The following is a 16424-nucleotide window of genomic DNA, read 5'->3' on the forward strand; positions in this document are numbered from 1 at the left end:
TAGTCTACTAAATTCCACGAAGTTGCAACAAGGACACCCTTGACCTACGAGGCCAGCTAGTGGTCAAAGCTCCTATATCTCATTATGCCCACAGATTCTGTCCTAAATCTCATCGTCGCGTATGTCCCGTCACTGCTCATGTCTGAAATTTTCGGCAGCGGGTAGGAAACCAAAGAGTCATTGAGGGGTCGTTTGCTTCCGATCCGAGGGCGATCGAGACGTGATTCCCAATCACTCCCGATACGCAGGCGGCGGCGACCTCAAGTCCATATCCTCATCGCCATACCGCCTGGAGGAGGAATTCAGGTTCCCTCTCCCGGCCTTGTCATCCGCATACGGCCTGTACCGCCCCGGCGTCTCAGAGTCCAACTCTGCATACCCTTGCGGAATCATCGGAATTGTGTGACGCGCAGGGGTGACATTGATCTGCAGCTGGGAGTACCTATGCGGACCCTGCTCTGCGCCATAAGGTTGAGGATACTGCGGCTTCGGCTGTTGTTGTTGTTGTTGTTGTTGTTGCAAAGGAGTTGAATTTTCGCGCTGCCGCGGATGAGATTCTTGTCGGCCGCCTTCGTAGTATTCTCTTGCTTCCCCACCTTTCTTTGCATCGCGGGGCATTTCCGGAGGGAGCATGTCGTGCTGGATTTTGCCTGTTTTCATGTCGACGTGTACGCCTGGTGGAGGGTAAAAGGAGTTCGTTTGTGGTCGTTGCAGCGGCGGCGGGACGAAGTTGGTCTGTCCATTTGGTGGAGGAGGCCCGTTTTGCCATTGTGGCTGCGGTTGAGGCGGGCGCTGTTGCATCATCTGTTGCTGCTGAGGCGGTCCTTGCGGCCACGTGGGATAGCTCTGCGGCGGCCGTGGTTGGGGCGGAGGCGGCGGACCTTGCTGAGGACGAGGCCACATTGACGCAGCAGTGGCTGCCATGGCTACCGGTAATATTTGGGGTCTGTTCTGTGGTGGGGGTGCACTATACGGTCGCGCGGGACCCTGTTGAGGGGGAAGGAGTTGTTGCTGCGGCGGGCGGCTCGGGCGGTGTGGAGGCGAGCCATCGTGCCGATGGGGTCGATGGTGGTCTTCGCGAGAATGATGGCGCCGTCTTCTTCGCCGCTCAAGCTCCCTCTCTTCCTCCTCCTTGCCGTCATTGTGCAGTTCTTTCAGCAGATAACCTGCTGCAACGAGTTCGAGACCCCCTAGGATGACCATGCCTGGGGTGATACGCGTAGTGTGTTCGGATGTGGATGATCGTAGACGAGCGCAGCGTGTGCTGTATAGTGGTAAGGGCGTCAAGAGAAGTGGTGAAGTCAGATGAAGAGACCGGGCTGCGGCGCACCCGGTGACAATATCTGATGACTGCTCGGGTCCCGGCCGATGTGGCTAGCTGAGTGGCTGTGTCCAAAATGCTCCAAGCGTTCAGCTGCGGCTGACTCGGCGGCTCTAAATTTGATTTAGTCACGTGAGCGTACGGCTTGGAGTTGCCTCATTCAGGCACCAATCGGCTCCCTCAAGCTTGGATCTTGCAATGTATCGGTATTTGCACAGTTCCAATACCTGCACCTTGTCGGGCACGTTTGAAAAGGGCGGAAAGGCACAAGCCAGCAGGGACTAAGCGATGAGACGGATGGGCTTGCTGAAACAAGGATACTTAACTCACAATGCCTGAGACGTTGAACAAACGTCATCCTCGATGGTGACGCTTACCTATATGCTTCATAGAGTACCTATGTAGCGATAGATACCGGGCTGCTTGAAGCTGTCATGTGAACTCTGAGAAAAAAATACTTCCTTTTCTGTATCCAGGGCTGCTTCTTGCGGAAGTCCGCTGTCACAAACAGCGGGGCTCGGACAACCATATAAGAGTTAAGAGGTCTGAAATCCGGTGTGAACTGCTCGGATTATCAGTCTCTGGGCGATCACCAAGGGACTGTGGGGCTCTTCCTGACATGCGCCCATTTACCAACCTCAACAGCTCCGGAATTTTGCTGGATATCTCCAGGTCTTATTCCTCACCTTGGCCAAGATTCACTATGCCCAGAATGCTAGCAATGATTCATTGCCTTCGTCGTTGTGGTTCCCCGACAGAATACTCAAAGACGTGTCCATAGCACGGAGACTCCGTCCATGGCGGACATGATCAACTCCTGACTTTGACTTTTGAAAGTCTAGAAAAAAGATGAACCTTCGATCGGTCCTCAGTTGGCCTTCGCGTTGCGCCGAGCTAAACAGTGAGCCTATTCTCGGGTGCTGGGACGGAGATCATGATCAGACCATTAGCGACAGACAGCAGGCAAGGAAATAGACGTGAGTTTGGCTGTCTTCGTGACGCAATGTGGAAAAACCATGCTCTACCATCATCAGAACAGCCGAAAGATGAAGGGGGAGGAGTTGATCTCCGCTCTATGTTGCGCAGCCGTCGTCATTAGCCCAACCAAGGCTGGCAGCCATGGCCAGAGCCAGAGGATAAAGATCTGACAGAACAAGTAGCTGTCAGCGTCAACAAGTAGAGAGTATCGAAGAGAACGAGCTGGTGGAAAGTTGACGCCAGGAGCGGCTATCACGGATGCCTGGTTGACAAAGGTGGACACCTCCAAGCGTATCGAAGGGGTTGGCAGACTCTGGTACAAGATCGTGTCGGGAACAGGAATGTCTCGGTCTCAGTCATCCAGTATCACTAGAGCAGTCGCTCACGCATTGCAAATTGCAGTCGTAGAGTGTGTACAACGGCTCCGCGCAAGGGGTTGTCGCAGCAGATGTGTCAGGAGAGGTCCACAGTTCTCTGGGGATCGCCCCAAAAGACCAGATATCCTAGCACTTTGTGCTGGATTATTGGACCTCTTAACTTATCATGACCGAGTGCCACATGTGGAATGGCGTTTTGAGGATGCCGAGAAATGTACGGGCATTTGCGGTCATGGAGGCGTGCGTTTCCAGCCGTCGGCGATAGCGCATGCGATGGCGACGAGGTATTGTGTAGGTGTGGCAGTAACAGTCGTGGCCGGAAGTCATCATTTTATGTGGTCTAATGCGGGAAGGCTCTTAGATTTTCGTCTTGGCACACAGCTTTAGCGGATAAATGCAAGTTACTCCATACAGGACACAAAAAGTCAACATGATTCGAACCACCAAAACCAAACATCTACAGCTACATGGAAAAACAAAAAGTTGATCACCCACATCGAGCCTGAAACTTCGCATATCTTGCCAGTGTGTAATCTCACGCCGCCAACTCCGGGTGGAAACGTCTCTGCAGAATCGCTTCCCTCAAGTGTAATTTCCATTGCTTAACGTTCCCTAGCATCGTGGTTTACACACACGAGTAGAAGAACGACCCGAAATTCCGAGCAAGGCACAACTGAACAAGTGGGAGTGTGAAGCGACGCTCACAAGCTCAAGGCAACCTCCTTACTTTTGGACCGTAACAGTCAATCAAATTTTGGTGTCCGCAAACTAATATAGATAATTTTTAACACGTGACCTCTTGTGCCGCGGCACTACTCGGTCTATTGTGCACCGGGATACTCCGCCTCCATACATAACGGGGATAAGGTACTGTAACTGGTAAAGCTGGAGTGCTGCTTCGGTACTTCCACGCTCAGGGGCTCAGCGAGCTCAACAGCCTTGTCTAGTCGTTCGCGATAAGCACCGCTCCGGTGATGGTAGTCCGACTTCGTCCGTACCGAATCTACGAGCTACGAGTGCTGACTGTGCGGGCCCGCATCATCAAGTGTGGGGTATAACACTGTCTCACAGGTGAGTCGGGGGTCGAAAATCAGAGTCTTGGAGCTCGCTCCCTCTTTCTTCTGCCGGAAACCTATCCGCTCCCATGGACTCCCTGCAGCGGAATTATGGACGTCACACCCCTTTTCCCCGTCAGTCTAGGAGATATGGACAAGCTTCATTGGCGGAATCAGCTCTGGACTGCGGCGGTTTGACGCCACAGGCAGGGAGCTCCGCGGGCTTGCGCGTGCCTGCCCCTCGTTTTCGTTTGTTGTTGTTTTGCCCCTCCATGGCTCGCTTTCCCATGAGAATACAGTAGCATCACCTCACCCCTGGTACAAGGTAGAGGCGAGTTACCGGTAAAACTGATGCTTATTCTGACCCTCAACTATAAACTGGAGAATAGGTAATCACAAGTATCTTGGTTATGCGGAGGAATATCTCCCTGGTTCTACAGGGAATGTACGGGAGAGAATCGCATCGAGCTACACAGTACATCTCCCTACAACCGACTCACGACCCTATCCGTGTCTACCCTTTATCCAGAGCACTAGCGTCGAATACTCGAGCTCGAACTGTTCCTGCACGGTCACCAGAGATCTCGTTCTCTCCTCGACGCCAGGCTCCGAGAGTTTGTATTTGCCGGTCCGTATTCGTACGGATTTGCGAAATCTGGAAAGTCGCTGTCGCAGCCTTCTGCGGTTCTCCGTAAAGCAGACAGTAGTGCTCGGCTAGGCTTCGCTCGGTGAGATCTGACTTTAAACAATTGCGGCATAGTAATCGTAGACAGAATCTCGACACGTCCAAACCCCTCTTTCGAGGTCTTGCCACGGCTGCTTCTCCAGCCTAGTCTTGCCGCACAGCCAATCGCCTTCCCCGATCGTAGAGCAACAAAGTCGCTTTCGACCCTTGGACCTCCATCTCTAACCGTCAGGATCACCTTTGATCCAGTGAGAATCAATGGCCCGTTGCCTGACCCTGCCTCGTAAACCCCGCAGTTAGGTTCTCTGACGGAATCCGAGCGCCCTCCAACCACTCCTCGCACTCCTCTCACTTTCGGCCGGACGAGCTCTGGATTAGTGGATCATGACTCCAATCCTAGCGCGACTGACTCGGTCTATAGGATTGCGAAAAGCTCTGTTGTGGATATCACTTTCCTTCGCAGAGCTGACCCTTCCCCGCGCCTGAGTATTTCAAATAGAGTCTTTGCTGTCCTCGGTTGATCGCCTGCTCTCCTTTCCTTCTTGTCTGTTTCAAAGTCTGTGACTTCTCTGCTTTTGTGATACCCCATTCTAGCTTCAAAACTTACCTCAGAAAATACCAACAAGATGTCCTTGACACAGAAGATCGAGACACCAAGCGTCACCTACGAGCAACCCCTTGGCTTGTACATTGACGGCAAGTGGGTGAAGGGTGTCGAGGGCAAGACCTTCGAGACTATCAATCCCACAAACGAGAAGCCCATCGTCGCTGTCCACGAGGCCGGTCCCGAGGGTGAGTGTTGTGGAGAACGCGCGTACTGTTCATAAGCTTCGTACTGACTTCGAACGCCTTAAGATGTCGATATTGCCGTGAAGGCTGCCCGCAAAGCCTTCAATGGCGTCTGGGCTCAGACCATCCCCTCAGTCCGAGGTCAGATGCTGACGAAACTCGCGGACCTCTTCGATGAGTACTCGGATACCCTTGCTGCTATCGAGTCCCTGGACAATGGCAAGGCCCTCTCAATGGCCAAGGTTGATGTTCAGCTCTCCTCTGGCTGCCTCAGATATTACGGCGGATGGGCAGACAAGATCCACGGCAAGACCATCGACACAGACCCAGAGAGCTTCAACTACACGAGACACGAAGCCGTCGGTGTCTGCGGTCAGATCATCCCCTGGAATTTCCCTCTTCTCATGTGGTCATGGAAGATCGGTCCTGCTTTGGCTACCGGTAACACCGTTGTCTTGAAGACCGCTGAGCAGACTCCTCTATCTGGTCTATTCGCTGCCACCCTCGTCGAGAAGGCCGGTTTCCCAGCTGGTGTCGTCAACATCATCTCTGGCTTTGGCAAGACCGCTGGTGCCGCCATTGCCTCCCATATGGACATTGACAAGGTCGCCTTCACCGGCTCGACCGTCGTTGGCCGAACCATTCTCCAAGCCGCTGCCAAGTCCAACTTGAAGAAGGTCACCCTTGAGCTCGGCGGCAAGTCACCCAACATCGTCTTCAACGACGCAAACATTGAGGACGCCATCTCGTGGGTCAACTTCGGCATCTTCTTCAACCACGGCCAGTGCTGCTGCGCCGGCTCCCGCATCTACGTCCAGTCCGGCATCTACGACAAGTTCATCCAGGCGTTCAAGGAGCGGACTTCCAAGAACGTTGTCGGCGACCCGTTCAAGGCCGACACCTTCCAAGGCCCTCAAGTCAGCAAACTTCAGTTCGACCGAATCATGAACTACATCCAGTCCGGCAAGGAGGCTGGCGCCAAGGTCGAGACTGGTGGCGAGCGCCACGGTAATGAAGGCTACTTCATCCAGCCGACCATCTTCTCGAACGTCAGCGAGGACATGAAGATCATGCAAGAGGAGATCTTCGGACCTGTTTGCTCGATCAGCAAGTTTGAGACCGAGGAGGAGGTCATCAAGTCCGGTAACGAGACCACCTACGGTCTTGCTGCTGCCGTGCACACCCAGAACCTCAACACAGCCATCCGTGTTGCCAACTCCCTCAAGGCTGGTACCGTCTGGGTCAACAACTACAACATGATCAGCTACCAGGTGCCGTTCGGTGGCTTCAAGGAGTCTGGTATTGGCCGCGAGCTCGGCAAGTATGCCCTTGCCAACTACACCCAGATCAAGTCCGTCCGTGTCCGGCTCGGCGGTGCTCTCTTCGGATAAATGACATAGAGCGTTGGTGGTGGTAATGGTCCGAAATGAAAGCACGGAAACGAAGAGCACGGAGACCAGCTATAGTGGGATGACCAAAAGCCTTTGCAGTGTTCTGCCTCGATGAGCGTCTGGGCTATGCAGGACACTGGCGCTACCGGATAATACCATGCATATTGTTAGGTAGTGTGCGCGTGTAAATGTCAAACGAGAAACGACGATTGCAAAAGAAAGTGTCTGTCCCGTCCGCTTGATGCGAGCTATTGTTTGTGGAACGAGTCGAAGAAACACCAATGTAATGAATACCTACTTTGTGTCGACACGGACGCTCCCAGTGTCGTGGCGTTGACGACGGCGGAAGATGTCGACCGAGAAATGCCGAAGGTCACATGACACTAACCACTTAATCCTGCCTTCATTGGCTGGGGTCAACCGCATATGGAATAGCCCGCTGCTCATTGGCTGCAGACCTCAGTGCATCTCCGTCCTTGCTCCATACAATATCGGATGGCAAACGTGCAGACTTGATATCATTATCTTCCCTGCTTTTTTTGCTGCCTGTCATTCCATACTGTTCCAGACTCGCCTCGCACTGTCTCCCTTCCGGGTTCATCATGCTTACTATACAATGCTGAAAGCCGACTTTGCTCGGAGATCTCACGCTCAAATTCTGCCTTGGACCATTCCTTCTGAGGGGCGATCATCCACAAAACGCCCATAAAGACCGAAAAATTCTCCCTCTGGGCCTCAGAGGGGACGATTGACCAACGCAAAAGGATATATCATATGAGACGTGGGACATTGCCATTTTTCAGTACCTTGATGCTAGCGCTTGCGATTGCGATTGCCTTCACCCTGTCGACACCAGGCGCACGATTGAACGCCACCAAGAGCCTCCAAGCGTTGAAAACAAGAGTTCCCGTCCGGACTTTCAGTGCAGGGGTCTTTCAGTGGGGGAATCGAATCCAAGAGATTCCGCTATTGTCAGCCTCGACTTCGTCACCCGGACAACATCAGTCATCCTACTCCGTCGAGGGAGCTTTTCAATCGAACATCGAGCACGCAAAGCACATCTCCTCGCTCCCCACCTCTACAGACATGGCGTCCACATCTCCCCTCCCAGAAGACGCCGCCACTGAGCAAAAGGCATCCGCCGCAGCAGCTGAGACACTGGCCGAGAAGTCCAACGCCGAACCGACGCTGCCCAAACTGTCCACCCAGGACTTCCGGACGTACAACAGGCTGGCCGTCATGATGGAAGCCTACCACAACCACTTCCGCTACACCTGGAACCTGCTGTACAGGACATGCGAGACCGGCTCCCGCCCCGCCGGCATGTCCCTGCGTGCTTTCATCTCCCAGGGTCTGCACCTCTGCCATGCCCTGACGATCCACCACACCATCGAGGAGCAACATATTTTTCCCGAGCTGGCGGAGCGGATGCCCGCGTTCGCTCCTAAGGACCATTTAATATCGCAGCATGAGGCCATCCACGAGGGGCTCGAGAAGCTGGAGGAGTACTTGGGTAGTTGTAGGACTGGGGAGAAGGAGTTCCGACTACCGGAGTTGAAGGCCGTCATGGATACGTTCGGAGAGGTTCTGTGGGCGCATCTGGACGACGAAGTGAAGATGCTGGGCGCAGAGAACATGCGCAAGCATTGGTCCAAGCAGGAGATTTTGTCGATGAATTGGTAATGGGGACCCGAACTTGCGCATGATAGAGTTTGTTTGTCCTGGGGGTCCAGTCATGCTAGCGAGCTCCCAATAGACTGATTTTAAGTAGTGATACACGGTATGTACTCTTAGAATCTGTACATCCCATCCTTTGAGCTTCCGTGGTGTTGAGTATGCATCTGCTCTGTTCCGCCCTACTCTGTCATGGCGGTGACGGCTGTCGAGATGCGGTCGTACCTGGCCGCAGGTCGATGCGCGGTAGTCCTATACGTGAAGATTGCGGCGGTGCCTGTATCTCCGATACTGTCGGTTCCCGTGTACTGCAACACAATCATCTACCTACCTAGGTACATATTCTCTGTCCGACCTGTCTTAGCTTGCCTTGACAGCCACGGCTGCAATAACATGTAGTGAATCAAACCTGTTGCTGTTGACTTCTAGCCCGCATCATCGCATCATCCACATGCAGTGAATCAAACCTCTTGCCTGTTGCGCTTGACTTTTCGCCCTCGCAACCGCAACCACATACTCACTCATTTACATCCACGTCCACATTTTCAAGCGTTACACCCAATCCACTGCCCCTTACTCGGTGAACTCCCTAGCACTTCCACTTCAATCCTCATCCCTCTCGAGAAAGCCCGGATCAACCTGCACCTTCCTCTCAAACTTGGCCCACCAATCCTGGAAACTCTTCAACGGCACGACTTCGATCCCGTTGGCCGTATTCCCCGCGAAACTAGCGAGGAAGTTGAACGCATTCTTGATGATTCGTTGCGCCAGGACCCTCGTGTCGGGTTGTCGTTTGGCCGCTGCTACTGTGTTGTTGGAAGTCGGTGATTGGGTCCCCTGTTGCTGAAGTTGCGCCATCTGCGCCTGGATGTTCTGCACAGGCTCGATCGACACCCCCAGGTTGACGACGTCCCCCGTGGGCGTGGCGGGCAAATTGACGCGGAACAAGGCCGAGGGCTTCTCGTTGGCGAGGGCGCCCAAAAACCGGAAGTCCTGCGAGCCGGGCAGTTGCATGTATACCCCGGCTGCTGTGTCCGGGGGGAGGGGGCTACCGGGGTGTAAGAAGACGCCGACGTTGTGGAAGGGAGGTGACGCCGGGAAGGAGACGGCGAATTGGCCGGGGCCGACGGTCAACATCTCGGGGATGACGGGGCGGGTTGGGATGAAGACGCCGAACATTGTGCTTGGAATGCAGTGGGACGGACCGCCGACGGTCGACTTTGATCTTGGAGGAAGGAGGGGCACCAGGAATAAGGAGGGGAATGTAGTTGGTTGTATAGAGCGGTGGATGGGATGCTTGTTGATGTTACAGTATGAACGGTTTCGTCAACGGAGAAAGCAAAAGGCATGGTCATGAATAGAGCAGAACGCATGGAATTGTGGTCATGGTCCTTCAGGGTATTGTCTGCATGCTTAGATTCGTGCCGTGCGCCGGTGACATATGCTCGAGGACCCAGACCCAGAAGTCAGGTGGTGGTTCTGGAATACGACAAGATCATATGTACGGTAAGGCGGACCCTCGACGATCACAGTTGCGGCTGAATGCAGAGACCGAAGGACTGACGTGCGCTAAGAGACAAATGGCCGGCGGCAATTAGTACCACCAGAACTCGGTACTGAGACAGAAAAAGTATCAATACCTCGGACTGAGGGATAAATCTGCCCTTTTTGAGCTTCGAGTAACCATCGAGAATTGCATTCCCCACGCGACTACGAAGATACTAGGTAGTGCTTGGGCGTAAGGCCATCTCTGACTCCCTTGGCTAAGATGGCCCCCAAGTCGAATTTGGACCTGGTCACCGAATGCGACAAGTGAGTCAAGTTCGAACATCCGGTGTGGCCAAGACTGATCGCGCAGCTTTCCATACCACTCACAGGATCCTGAAAAGTTCAAGGCACTCTGGAATGACTACTACCACTTCTACTTAGAAGGCTGTGAAGCATGCCTGGGATATATGACGCCGGCTGTTGCTGAGAAATTCCCGCTCACTCAACATTGGAGGCTCGACGAATTGAACAGACGCTTGATCTTCCAGCCGCGAGACGAAAACGCAGCACCAGTGACAAATTTCGACAAGCGCAATGACATTCTAGCGGAATATCTGCAACACGTCCGAGAACAGCGCATCTTTGGTGTCCTCTCTGGCTGGCGGGACGAGCGATACCCGATATATGGTCCCAACAGAGAACTCCTGCTGAGCATGGAAAGGTCGGCCACGCCACTCTTCGGAGTCGTGACTTATGGTGTACACATGACCGGGTATGTGGAGACTGACGAGGGTATGAAGATTTGGGCGCCTCGACGGGCTTTGACCAAACAGACATATCCCGGCATGATGGACAACACCGTCGCTGGAGGTCTGAGCACTGGAGAAAAGCCCTTCGAGTGTCTGGTTAGAGAGTGCGAGGAGGAAGCATCACTGCCGGAGGATCTTGTGCGCACAGCGCAGGCTTGCGGGACGTTGACATATTTCCATGTCCGAGATTCGAGAGCGGGCGGAGAGACGGGGCTCTGTCAACCGGAGTGCCAATACATCTACGACTTGAAGATGCCTCCAGATGCGATACCGAAGCCCGGCGACGATGAGGCAATCGATTTCCAGCTGCTGACCGTGGAAGAGGTTCAGAGAGCCATGGCCGAAGGTCGGTTTAAGCCAAATTGTGCTCACCTGCTGCTGGAATTTTTCGTACGACACGGGATCCTGACGGCGGCGAACGAGCCCGACTATATCGAGATCGTCACAAGACTGCATAGAAAGTTGGAATTCCCGACGGCCTAATTTTGTGTGAGAAAGCAAGATCCTCCAACGCCTTCGCTCAATGGACTTTTTGTGCCCCCCCAACAAGACATTTGCCGCAAGCTCAATATCGAGCCGCTTATTTCTTCATGAGGAGATAGACATGGTCAATCCTCAGCGCGTTGAGAAGGGTGTAGGGACCGTCCATATACAGAAGTAGGCCGCCGAAGGAGACGTAAACCTTGCTATGCAGAGTCAGTCTTGCTGTCGTCAACGTGATCCCATGCCACCCACATATTGTCTCCGCTGCCTTCTTCGAACCTGTAGATCTTTCCATGGCAGACATAGTCAAACTCGTCGGCCAAGGTCTGCTCGCCTCTGCCCACTTCTCTCCACCCTTTTCCGTCGTCTTTGCTTCCGTCGAGGTTCAGAGAAACAGCCAACGCGACTGTCATGCGGTCGTCGACGTTCAGAGGGTAGAGTTCGGTGTTGACATCGAGAGTAAGAAGAATATCCTGGGAGCCTTCGCTGTAGGCCTTGATGCGGGAGACTCTGTCATATTTTGCGCTATTGATGTCTGTGATTTTGAAGCTGTTTTCGAAGAGTATGTTTTCGGACATTTTGGCGATGTGTCTGACACGGGCGTGGTACACGAGCAGACCGCAGGAGAGTTGGCGCAAAGCAGTAGAGATCAAGGTCGCGTCCTTCGAAAGAATTTCCTTGTTGAAAATATATGTACGGTGAAGCATGTACGGCAGAACTTGCGGCAAACCTGCGCAAACGAAAATGAATCATGTCTTGAAGCCACTGTCCACTCTCTGCAATCCAGCATTTCACACGTCACCCACACGGTCCGGATGTGGCAACTCAATGTCCTTTCGCAAGCGCAATGTAGGCCTCTCAGGCTCGACACGGTCAGACGCCTCTCCGCAAACCTCCAGCAAATTCCATGTTCAACTGCCCGGAGTGCGGCCATCGCCCGTTGATGGACGGTTAACCACATCGACCGGTACCGCCAGCCTCGATGCGCTATTAGCAGGACATTCCGGCCTCGCTCTTGGATGCTCATTATTAATTGAAGAGAGCGGCACGACGGACTATGCCGGCGCGCTCTTGAGGTTCTATGCTGCTGAAGGTCTATTGCAGGGTCACCATGTCCAAGTCATTGCATTGCCCGAACACTGGGGTCGAGAATTGCCAGGCGTGGTGGGCGAGAGCGAAAAGAGAGACACGCCAGTGGAGACCGAGAAGATGAAGATTGCATGGAGATACGAAAGCTTAGGCCAATTTGGGGCAAGTCCGTCATCAAGAGGTGGGCATGTTCGTCCTTGTAGCATAGCTAGATCCCCAATCCAATTCGCTCCGAACCCGTCTCATCCATATCCTTACCGACACTGACCTTTTCTTTTTCTCGCTGCAGAACGATCCCAGGCCTCGGGAATCCCCCAGAGCGGGACAGCGGGCCAGAGAGCATCCATTGCGTTCTGCCATACTTTCGATCTTACCAAGAGGCTTATCCACCCAGCTTCGTCCAAATTGACCTTCGCTCCCTTAGGTGCCAATCCGACGCAGTCACCGTTCACGGCCGTCCTTGACCAGCTGAAAGCATCTGTCTCAAGCTCAGCGCCAAACATAGTCCACCGCATAGTCATTCCTTCGATGCTATCACCAGCCCTTTATCCCCCATGGGCAAGTCAACCACAGTACATCCTCCAATTCATGCACGGCATCCGTGCTCTCTTCGCCGCATTCCCGGACCGCCTGACCATGATGATGTCACTTCCGCTATCACTGTATCCTAGGTCTTCTGGACTCGTCATATGGATGGAACACCTGCACGACGGCATTCTTGAGCTTGCCCCTTTCCCACACTCCGCTGAGGGTGATATGAACGTCACTCGTGGTCCCTCCGGCACATCCGACGAGCCACCCCAAGGACTACTGCAAGTTCATCGTCTACCAATGCTGCACGACCGTGGCAGTGGGGTTGGCACGTCTGAGAATGACTGGACCTTCACTCTCAGCCGGAGAAAGTTCACCATCAACCCATTCAACCTGCCGCCCGTCGAAGGCGACACAGATGCTCAGCAGAGAGCAGATTCGGACAAATCAACTAAGAGATCTGACGTGGAATTTTGAAGGTCTCATGAGGAGCCATCACATCTCGTCCTCTGAGTGCCATCCGTGCTTGTTGAGCATAGTCTCCAGCTCGATGTGCTCGGAGGAGGAAGGCCCAGGATTAGTCATGGTCCGGAAGTACGTAGAGTCGTAAGATCCGTGGCGGGCAGCAGAGCCAGAAACTCGGCCACGAAATCTGTCACCCAAACAGGATGACAGAGCAAGGAAAGCTATTGTGCCTCATTAGCATACACTAGAAGAGACTCGTCGCCAAGGCTTACCCAGAAAGAAGAGCAGTGGAATAAAGAGGAGTAAGGACAGGAGTAGAAGAATCCCCATGGTGGAAGGGCAGCCAGTGATTACGCATGGACGAGGCTGAATGTCAGAGACGAGGTTGAGCTTTGGCTTTGGCCTGGTTTCGTGTCTGACAGAATATGACTTTGCCTGCCCACGCTCGTTCGGCAGGCGGACCATTCCTGTCAGGCACGCCAAGTGAATTTTGCATTCTCACCTTCCGACTCACTTTTTCTTGTTCACCTTCCAACAGAGACCAAATCATGTAGACGCCGCTACACCGCTTGAAGCAGGCCTTCGAGCCCCGACTCATCAATCACACGTCTTTGGAACGTAGGGACTATGCTATAGCATTCTTGCCAACCTCAAGACGGACCCTCGGTCCAATTTGGTGAGTCGATTCCTTCACTTCTACCCTCGCAATCTGCCTTGCATGATTAGAACAATGTTTATATCTGTCAATCCCCTGAAAAGCCTCTTCGGAAGCCATGTGATTGAAAAGAAACTCATGTCAATATATGATCCCTCAGTATCGCCATTGATTTGACTACTCAGTAAAACAGCGGGAACCGTCGCTAACTGCCGATATTCCAGGCCAATCACCGCTGGGGCGATGAATGCCTCCTCAGATCCGGGCTTTGATTTTTCGCCTGACTTGCCAGTGGCCGTTTCACTGGTCGGAGGCAGATACCTCCTTTTCGACGTCAAAGTAGTGACTTGGCTTCGCCGAGAGCATCGAATATGTGGCACCGCCCTCGGCACCCTTCCCATAGCTCCATCTCAGAATGTGTTTCTTGGTGTGCCTATCGAGATCATGCCAGAGGAGGCCCAGCTACTTGTCGAACGAAACGTAGCAGTTATTGTGGACGACGCTCGAGCGCATGCCCAAGCTGTGCGGTCGAGGGATAAAGCTCGAAGGGCTGATTACCTCGCACGGATAGAGAAGCAATCTAATCACGTTAAGCAAGCTAAGGACCAGGAGAAGATGGAGTCCAAGAGGCGTGGTCTTGAGAAACAAGCTAAGAAATCGGCTCATGCGTCGCGGTCTACCCAAGCAGCACCAGTATATGACCTGCTTGACTTTGACGAAGCTGTCGCACCGGAGGGCGGCCCGGAAGAGGTCCAAGCAGCAGCGGACGAAGAAGCGGTCGTTCAAGATGTGTCTCCCGTCAAAGTGTTGCCTCTCACCGCGACGTCAAACGTCTATCGAGTCACTCCTGCAACCTCCCGATTACTACTCCCTCCCCCTCTGTCCACGCCTACATCGACGATCGACAATCTTCCTCGAAGCTACCCTCTCTACAGACATCTCCATGACAAGGGCTTCTTCATGACGCCCGGCCTTCGTTTCGGGTGTCAATACACCGTTTATCCGGGCGACCCCCTCCGCTTTCACTCTCATTTCCTTGCCATCGGCACGGAATGGGATGAAGAGGTCGATCTCATGGATATCGTCGGCGGCGGTAGGCTGGGTACCGGCGTAAAGAAAGGGTTCTTGCTAGGTGGTGCCAACCCAGCAGGGGACGGTGTCAGGACTTTTAGCGTCGAATGGGCGGCCATGTAACGAGCCACTGAGCCAGCGAGCAGGGCATTGTAGTGCATATGCCGACCTCGGACATGCGTACCAATTGCCAACAGCCCTCGAGGTGTAATAAGAATTCGGTGTTGGAGTTCCAGCAATCGAGCTTCCCTCACAAGTAGTCCGTGACCTTCCATTTGAACTTGCGATTCGCCCGGTCCGCCGGCCTGAACTCGAACTGGTTCCCATGTAGTTCAAACACCAAGCTTCGGCCCTGCCTTTCGCCTCCCTCCCGCACCTCGCCAGCAACCTCAGGCAAAGGAATCTCATACCGAAACACCGTATTCTTCTTCGGCACCACCCTCACCTCGTCCTTGGCCGTAACAAGCACAAACGTGAACTTTGTGTCCCGAATCACAATCCCACTTGTCCCCACCCTCCCCGCGTCCGCACACCGGACCACCTCGAGCTGTGCGCCATGAAAGTCCGCGCTCGCCAACAACGGGCCGCCGCCTTGGGGCGTCACTGTCTTCCGGAGACTCTGCTGCACCACCTGCCCATCCTTCATATACCCCAGCACCTCGAGCATATAGTCCACCCACATCCGATGGAGGCCCTCATACAGCCTGTAGCTCACTTCCTCCTTCTTCAGCTCGAACACGCCTAGCTCTCTCTTTTCTTTCGCGCTCAGCGGCCGGGGTTTCCTCTTGCGCAAGTAATATTCCTGCTTGCGCAGGCGGACGTGGCGTCGAAGCGCGCGCTTGTCCCTGTCGGCCGAGGCCGTCGGGTTGAGGAGGAGGGGCTTGTTCTTGATCTTGTCGCCGAAGATGCGGCTCGCGGTGTCGGGTGAGTGTGCGCGCGCGAGGAGCGTGTGTGCGGGATGGGAGGGAGTCGTGGTGGGGGAATTGGCAGGGCGGGGCGAGGAGGTCATCGTGTCAGTGTTGAGGACGCTGCTGTCGTCGTCGTACACTTTTGTCTGTGTAAATAGGAATGAGTATCCTAAGTCCTCTGGACGTGCCTAGCCTACCTAGGTACCTACGCAGCGGATGATGCGAGTGCGAGACGTGCTACAGAGCGGCAGCCATCGAGTCGTGCAAACATAATATGACATGACGTGCAACTTTCATCAGTGCGCAGCGAATAGGTCGCAGCGATGGAATCTTGGATCTTTCTTCAAGACGTGGTGTTCAACTACTTTTTTTTCTTGGGCAAAACGGCGCGGAGCCTAGAGACGGACGACGTCACTCTCGGCGTTACAGGAAAAGAGAATGGGCTCACCGGGCCGAGCGTGACTTAACGACGAAATAGCAGCCTTGAATTTCGTTCGCATGAGCTTTACATATCTGGACCTAGTTATGCTTATTTAATACTCGCATTGGTGTCGAAGTGCGACCGTAAAAGGTTGCCGGGCTGAAAATGGAGATACGAGATCCTGGCGTTCCCAGGGTTCAGAAATGCGCCACCAAGCCAGGGACGACGAGGCGA

General features: G+C 53.9%; 10 protein-coding genes across 10 annotated transcripts; 5 read left to right on the plus strand and 5 right to left on the minus strand.

The window, feature by feature from the left end:
• Positions 1–231: 231 nt before the first annotated feature.
• Positions 232–924, minus strand: A1O7_08764 (uncharacterized protein; the record flags this gene model as incomplete). The annotated part of the gene is made up of 1 exon (XM_007762753.1): positions 232–924. The coding sequence occupies one exon, from the start codon at positions 922–924 to the stop codon at positions 232–234; it is 693 nt and encodes a 230-aa protein (XP_007760943.1).
• A 2-nt stretch (positions 925–926) lies between these two features.
• Positions 927–1142, minus strand: A1O7_08765 (uncharacterized protein; the record flags this gene model as incomplete). The annotated part of the gene is made up of 1 exon (XM_007762754.1): positions 927–1142. One exon carries the CDS (start codon positions 1140–1142, stop codon positions 927–929), a length of 216 nt encoding a protein of 71 aa, XP_007760944.1.
• Positions 1143–5042: 3900 nt separating this feature from the next.
• A1O7_08766 (aldehyde dehydrogenase) lies at positions 5043–6596 on the plus strand (the record flags this gene model as incomplete). The annotated part of the gene is made up of 2 exons (XM_007762755.1): positions 5043–5208; positions 5272–6596. The coding sequence occupies 2 exons, from the start codon at positions 5043–5045 to the stop codon at positions 6594–6596; spliced, it is 1491 nt and encodes a 496-aa protein (XP_007760945.1).
• Positions 6597–7682: 1086 nt separating this feature from the next.
• On the plus strand, positions 7683–8279 carry A1O7_08767 (uncharacterized protein; the record flags this gene model as incomplete). The annotated part of the gene is made up of 1 exon (XM_007762756.1): positions 7683–8279. The coding sequence occupies one exon, from the start codon at positions 7683–7685 to the stop codon at positions 8277–8279; it is 597 nt and encodes a 198-aa protein (XP_007760946.1).
• Positions 8280–8873: 594 nt separating this feature from the next.
• Positions 8874–9449, minus strand: A1O7_08768 (uncharacterized protein; the record flags this gene model as incomplete). Its single annotated transcript, XM_007762757.1, has 1 exon — positions 8874–9449. The coding sequence occupies one exon, from the start codon at positions 9447–9449 to the stop codon at positions 8874–8876; it is 576 nt and encodes a 191-aa protein (XP_007760947.1).
• A 589-nt stretch (positions 9450–10038) lies between these two features.
• A1O7_08769 (uncharacterized protein) lies at positions 10039–11050 on the plus strand (the record flags this gene model as incomplete). Its single annotated transcript, XM_007762758.1, has 2 exons — positions 10039–10082; positions 10129–11050. The coding sequence occupies 2 exons, from the start codon at positions 10039–10041 to the stop codon at positions 11048–11050; spliced, it is 966 nt and encodes a 321-aa protein (XP_007760948.1).
• A 97-nt stretch (positions 11051–11147) lies between these two features.
• Positions 11148–11628, minus strand: A1O7_08770 (DNA-directed RNA polymerase I, II, and III subunit RPABC3; the record flags this gene model as incomplete). Its single annotated transcript, XM_007762759.1, has 2 exons — positions 11148–11253; positions 11303–11628. The coding sequence occupies 2 exons, from the start codon at positions 11626–11628 to the stop codon at positions 11148–11150; spliced, it is 432 nt and encodes a 143-aa protein (XP_007760949.1).
• A 250-nt stretch (positions 11629–11878) lies between these two features.
• A1O7_08771 (elongator complex protein 4) lies at positions 11879–13147 on the plus strand (the record flags this gene model as incomplete). Its single annotated transcript, XM_007762760.1, has 2 exons — positions 11879–12320; positions 12429–13147. 2 exons carry the CDS (start codon positions 11879–11881, stop codon positions 13145–13147), a joined length of 1161 nt encoding a protein of 386 aa, XP_007760950.1.
• Positions 13148–14033: 886 nt separating this feature from the next.
• A1O7_08772 (uncharacterized protein) lies at positions 14034–14984 on the plus strand (the record flags this gene model as incomplete). Its single annotated transcript, XM_007762761.1, has 1 exon — positions 14034–14984. The coding sequence occupies one exon, from the start codon at positions 14034–14036 to the stop codon at positions 14982–14984; it is 951 nt and encodes a 316-aa protein (XP_007760951.1).
• Positions 14985–15111: 127 nt separating this feature from the next.
• A1O7_08773 (ribonuclease P protein subunit POP4) lies at positions 15112–15870 on the minus strand (the record flags this gene model as incomplete). Its single annotated transcript, XM_007762762.1, has 1 exon — positions 15112–15870. One exon carries the CDS (start codon positions 15868–15870, stop codon positions 15112–15114), a length of 759 nt encoding a protein of 252 aa, XP_007760952.1.
• Positions 15871–16424: the final 554 nt, after the last annotated feature.

The sequence above is a fragment of the Cladophialophora yegresii genome (genome assembly GCF_000585515.1).
Source record: "Cladophialophora yegresii CBS 114405 chromosome Unknown aczIN-supercont1.6, whole genome shotgun sequence".
NCBI classification, from domain to species: Eukaryota; Fungi; Ascomycota; class Eurotiomycetes; order Chaetothyriales; family Herpotrichiellaceae; genus Cladophialophora; species Cladophialophora yegresii.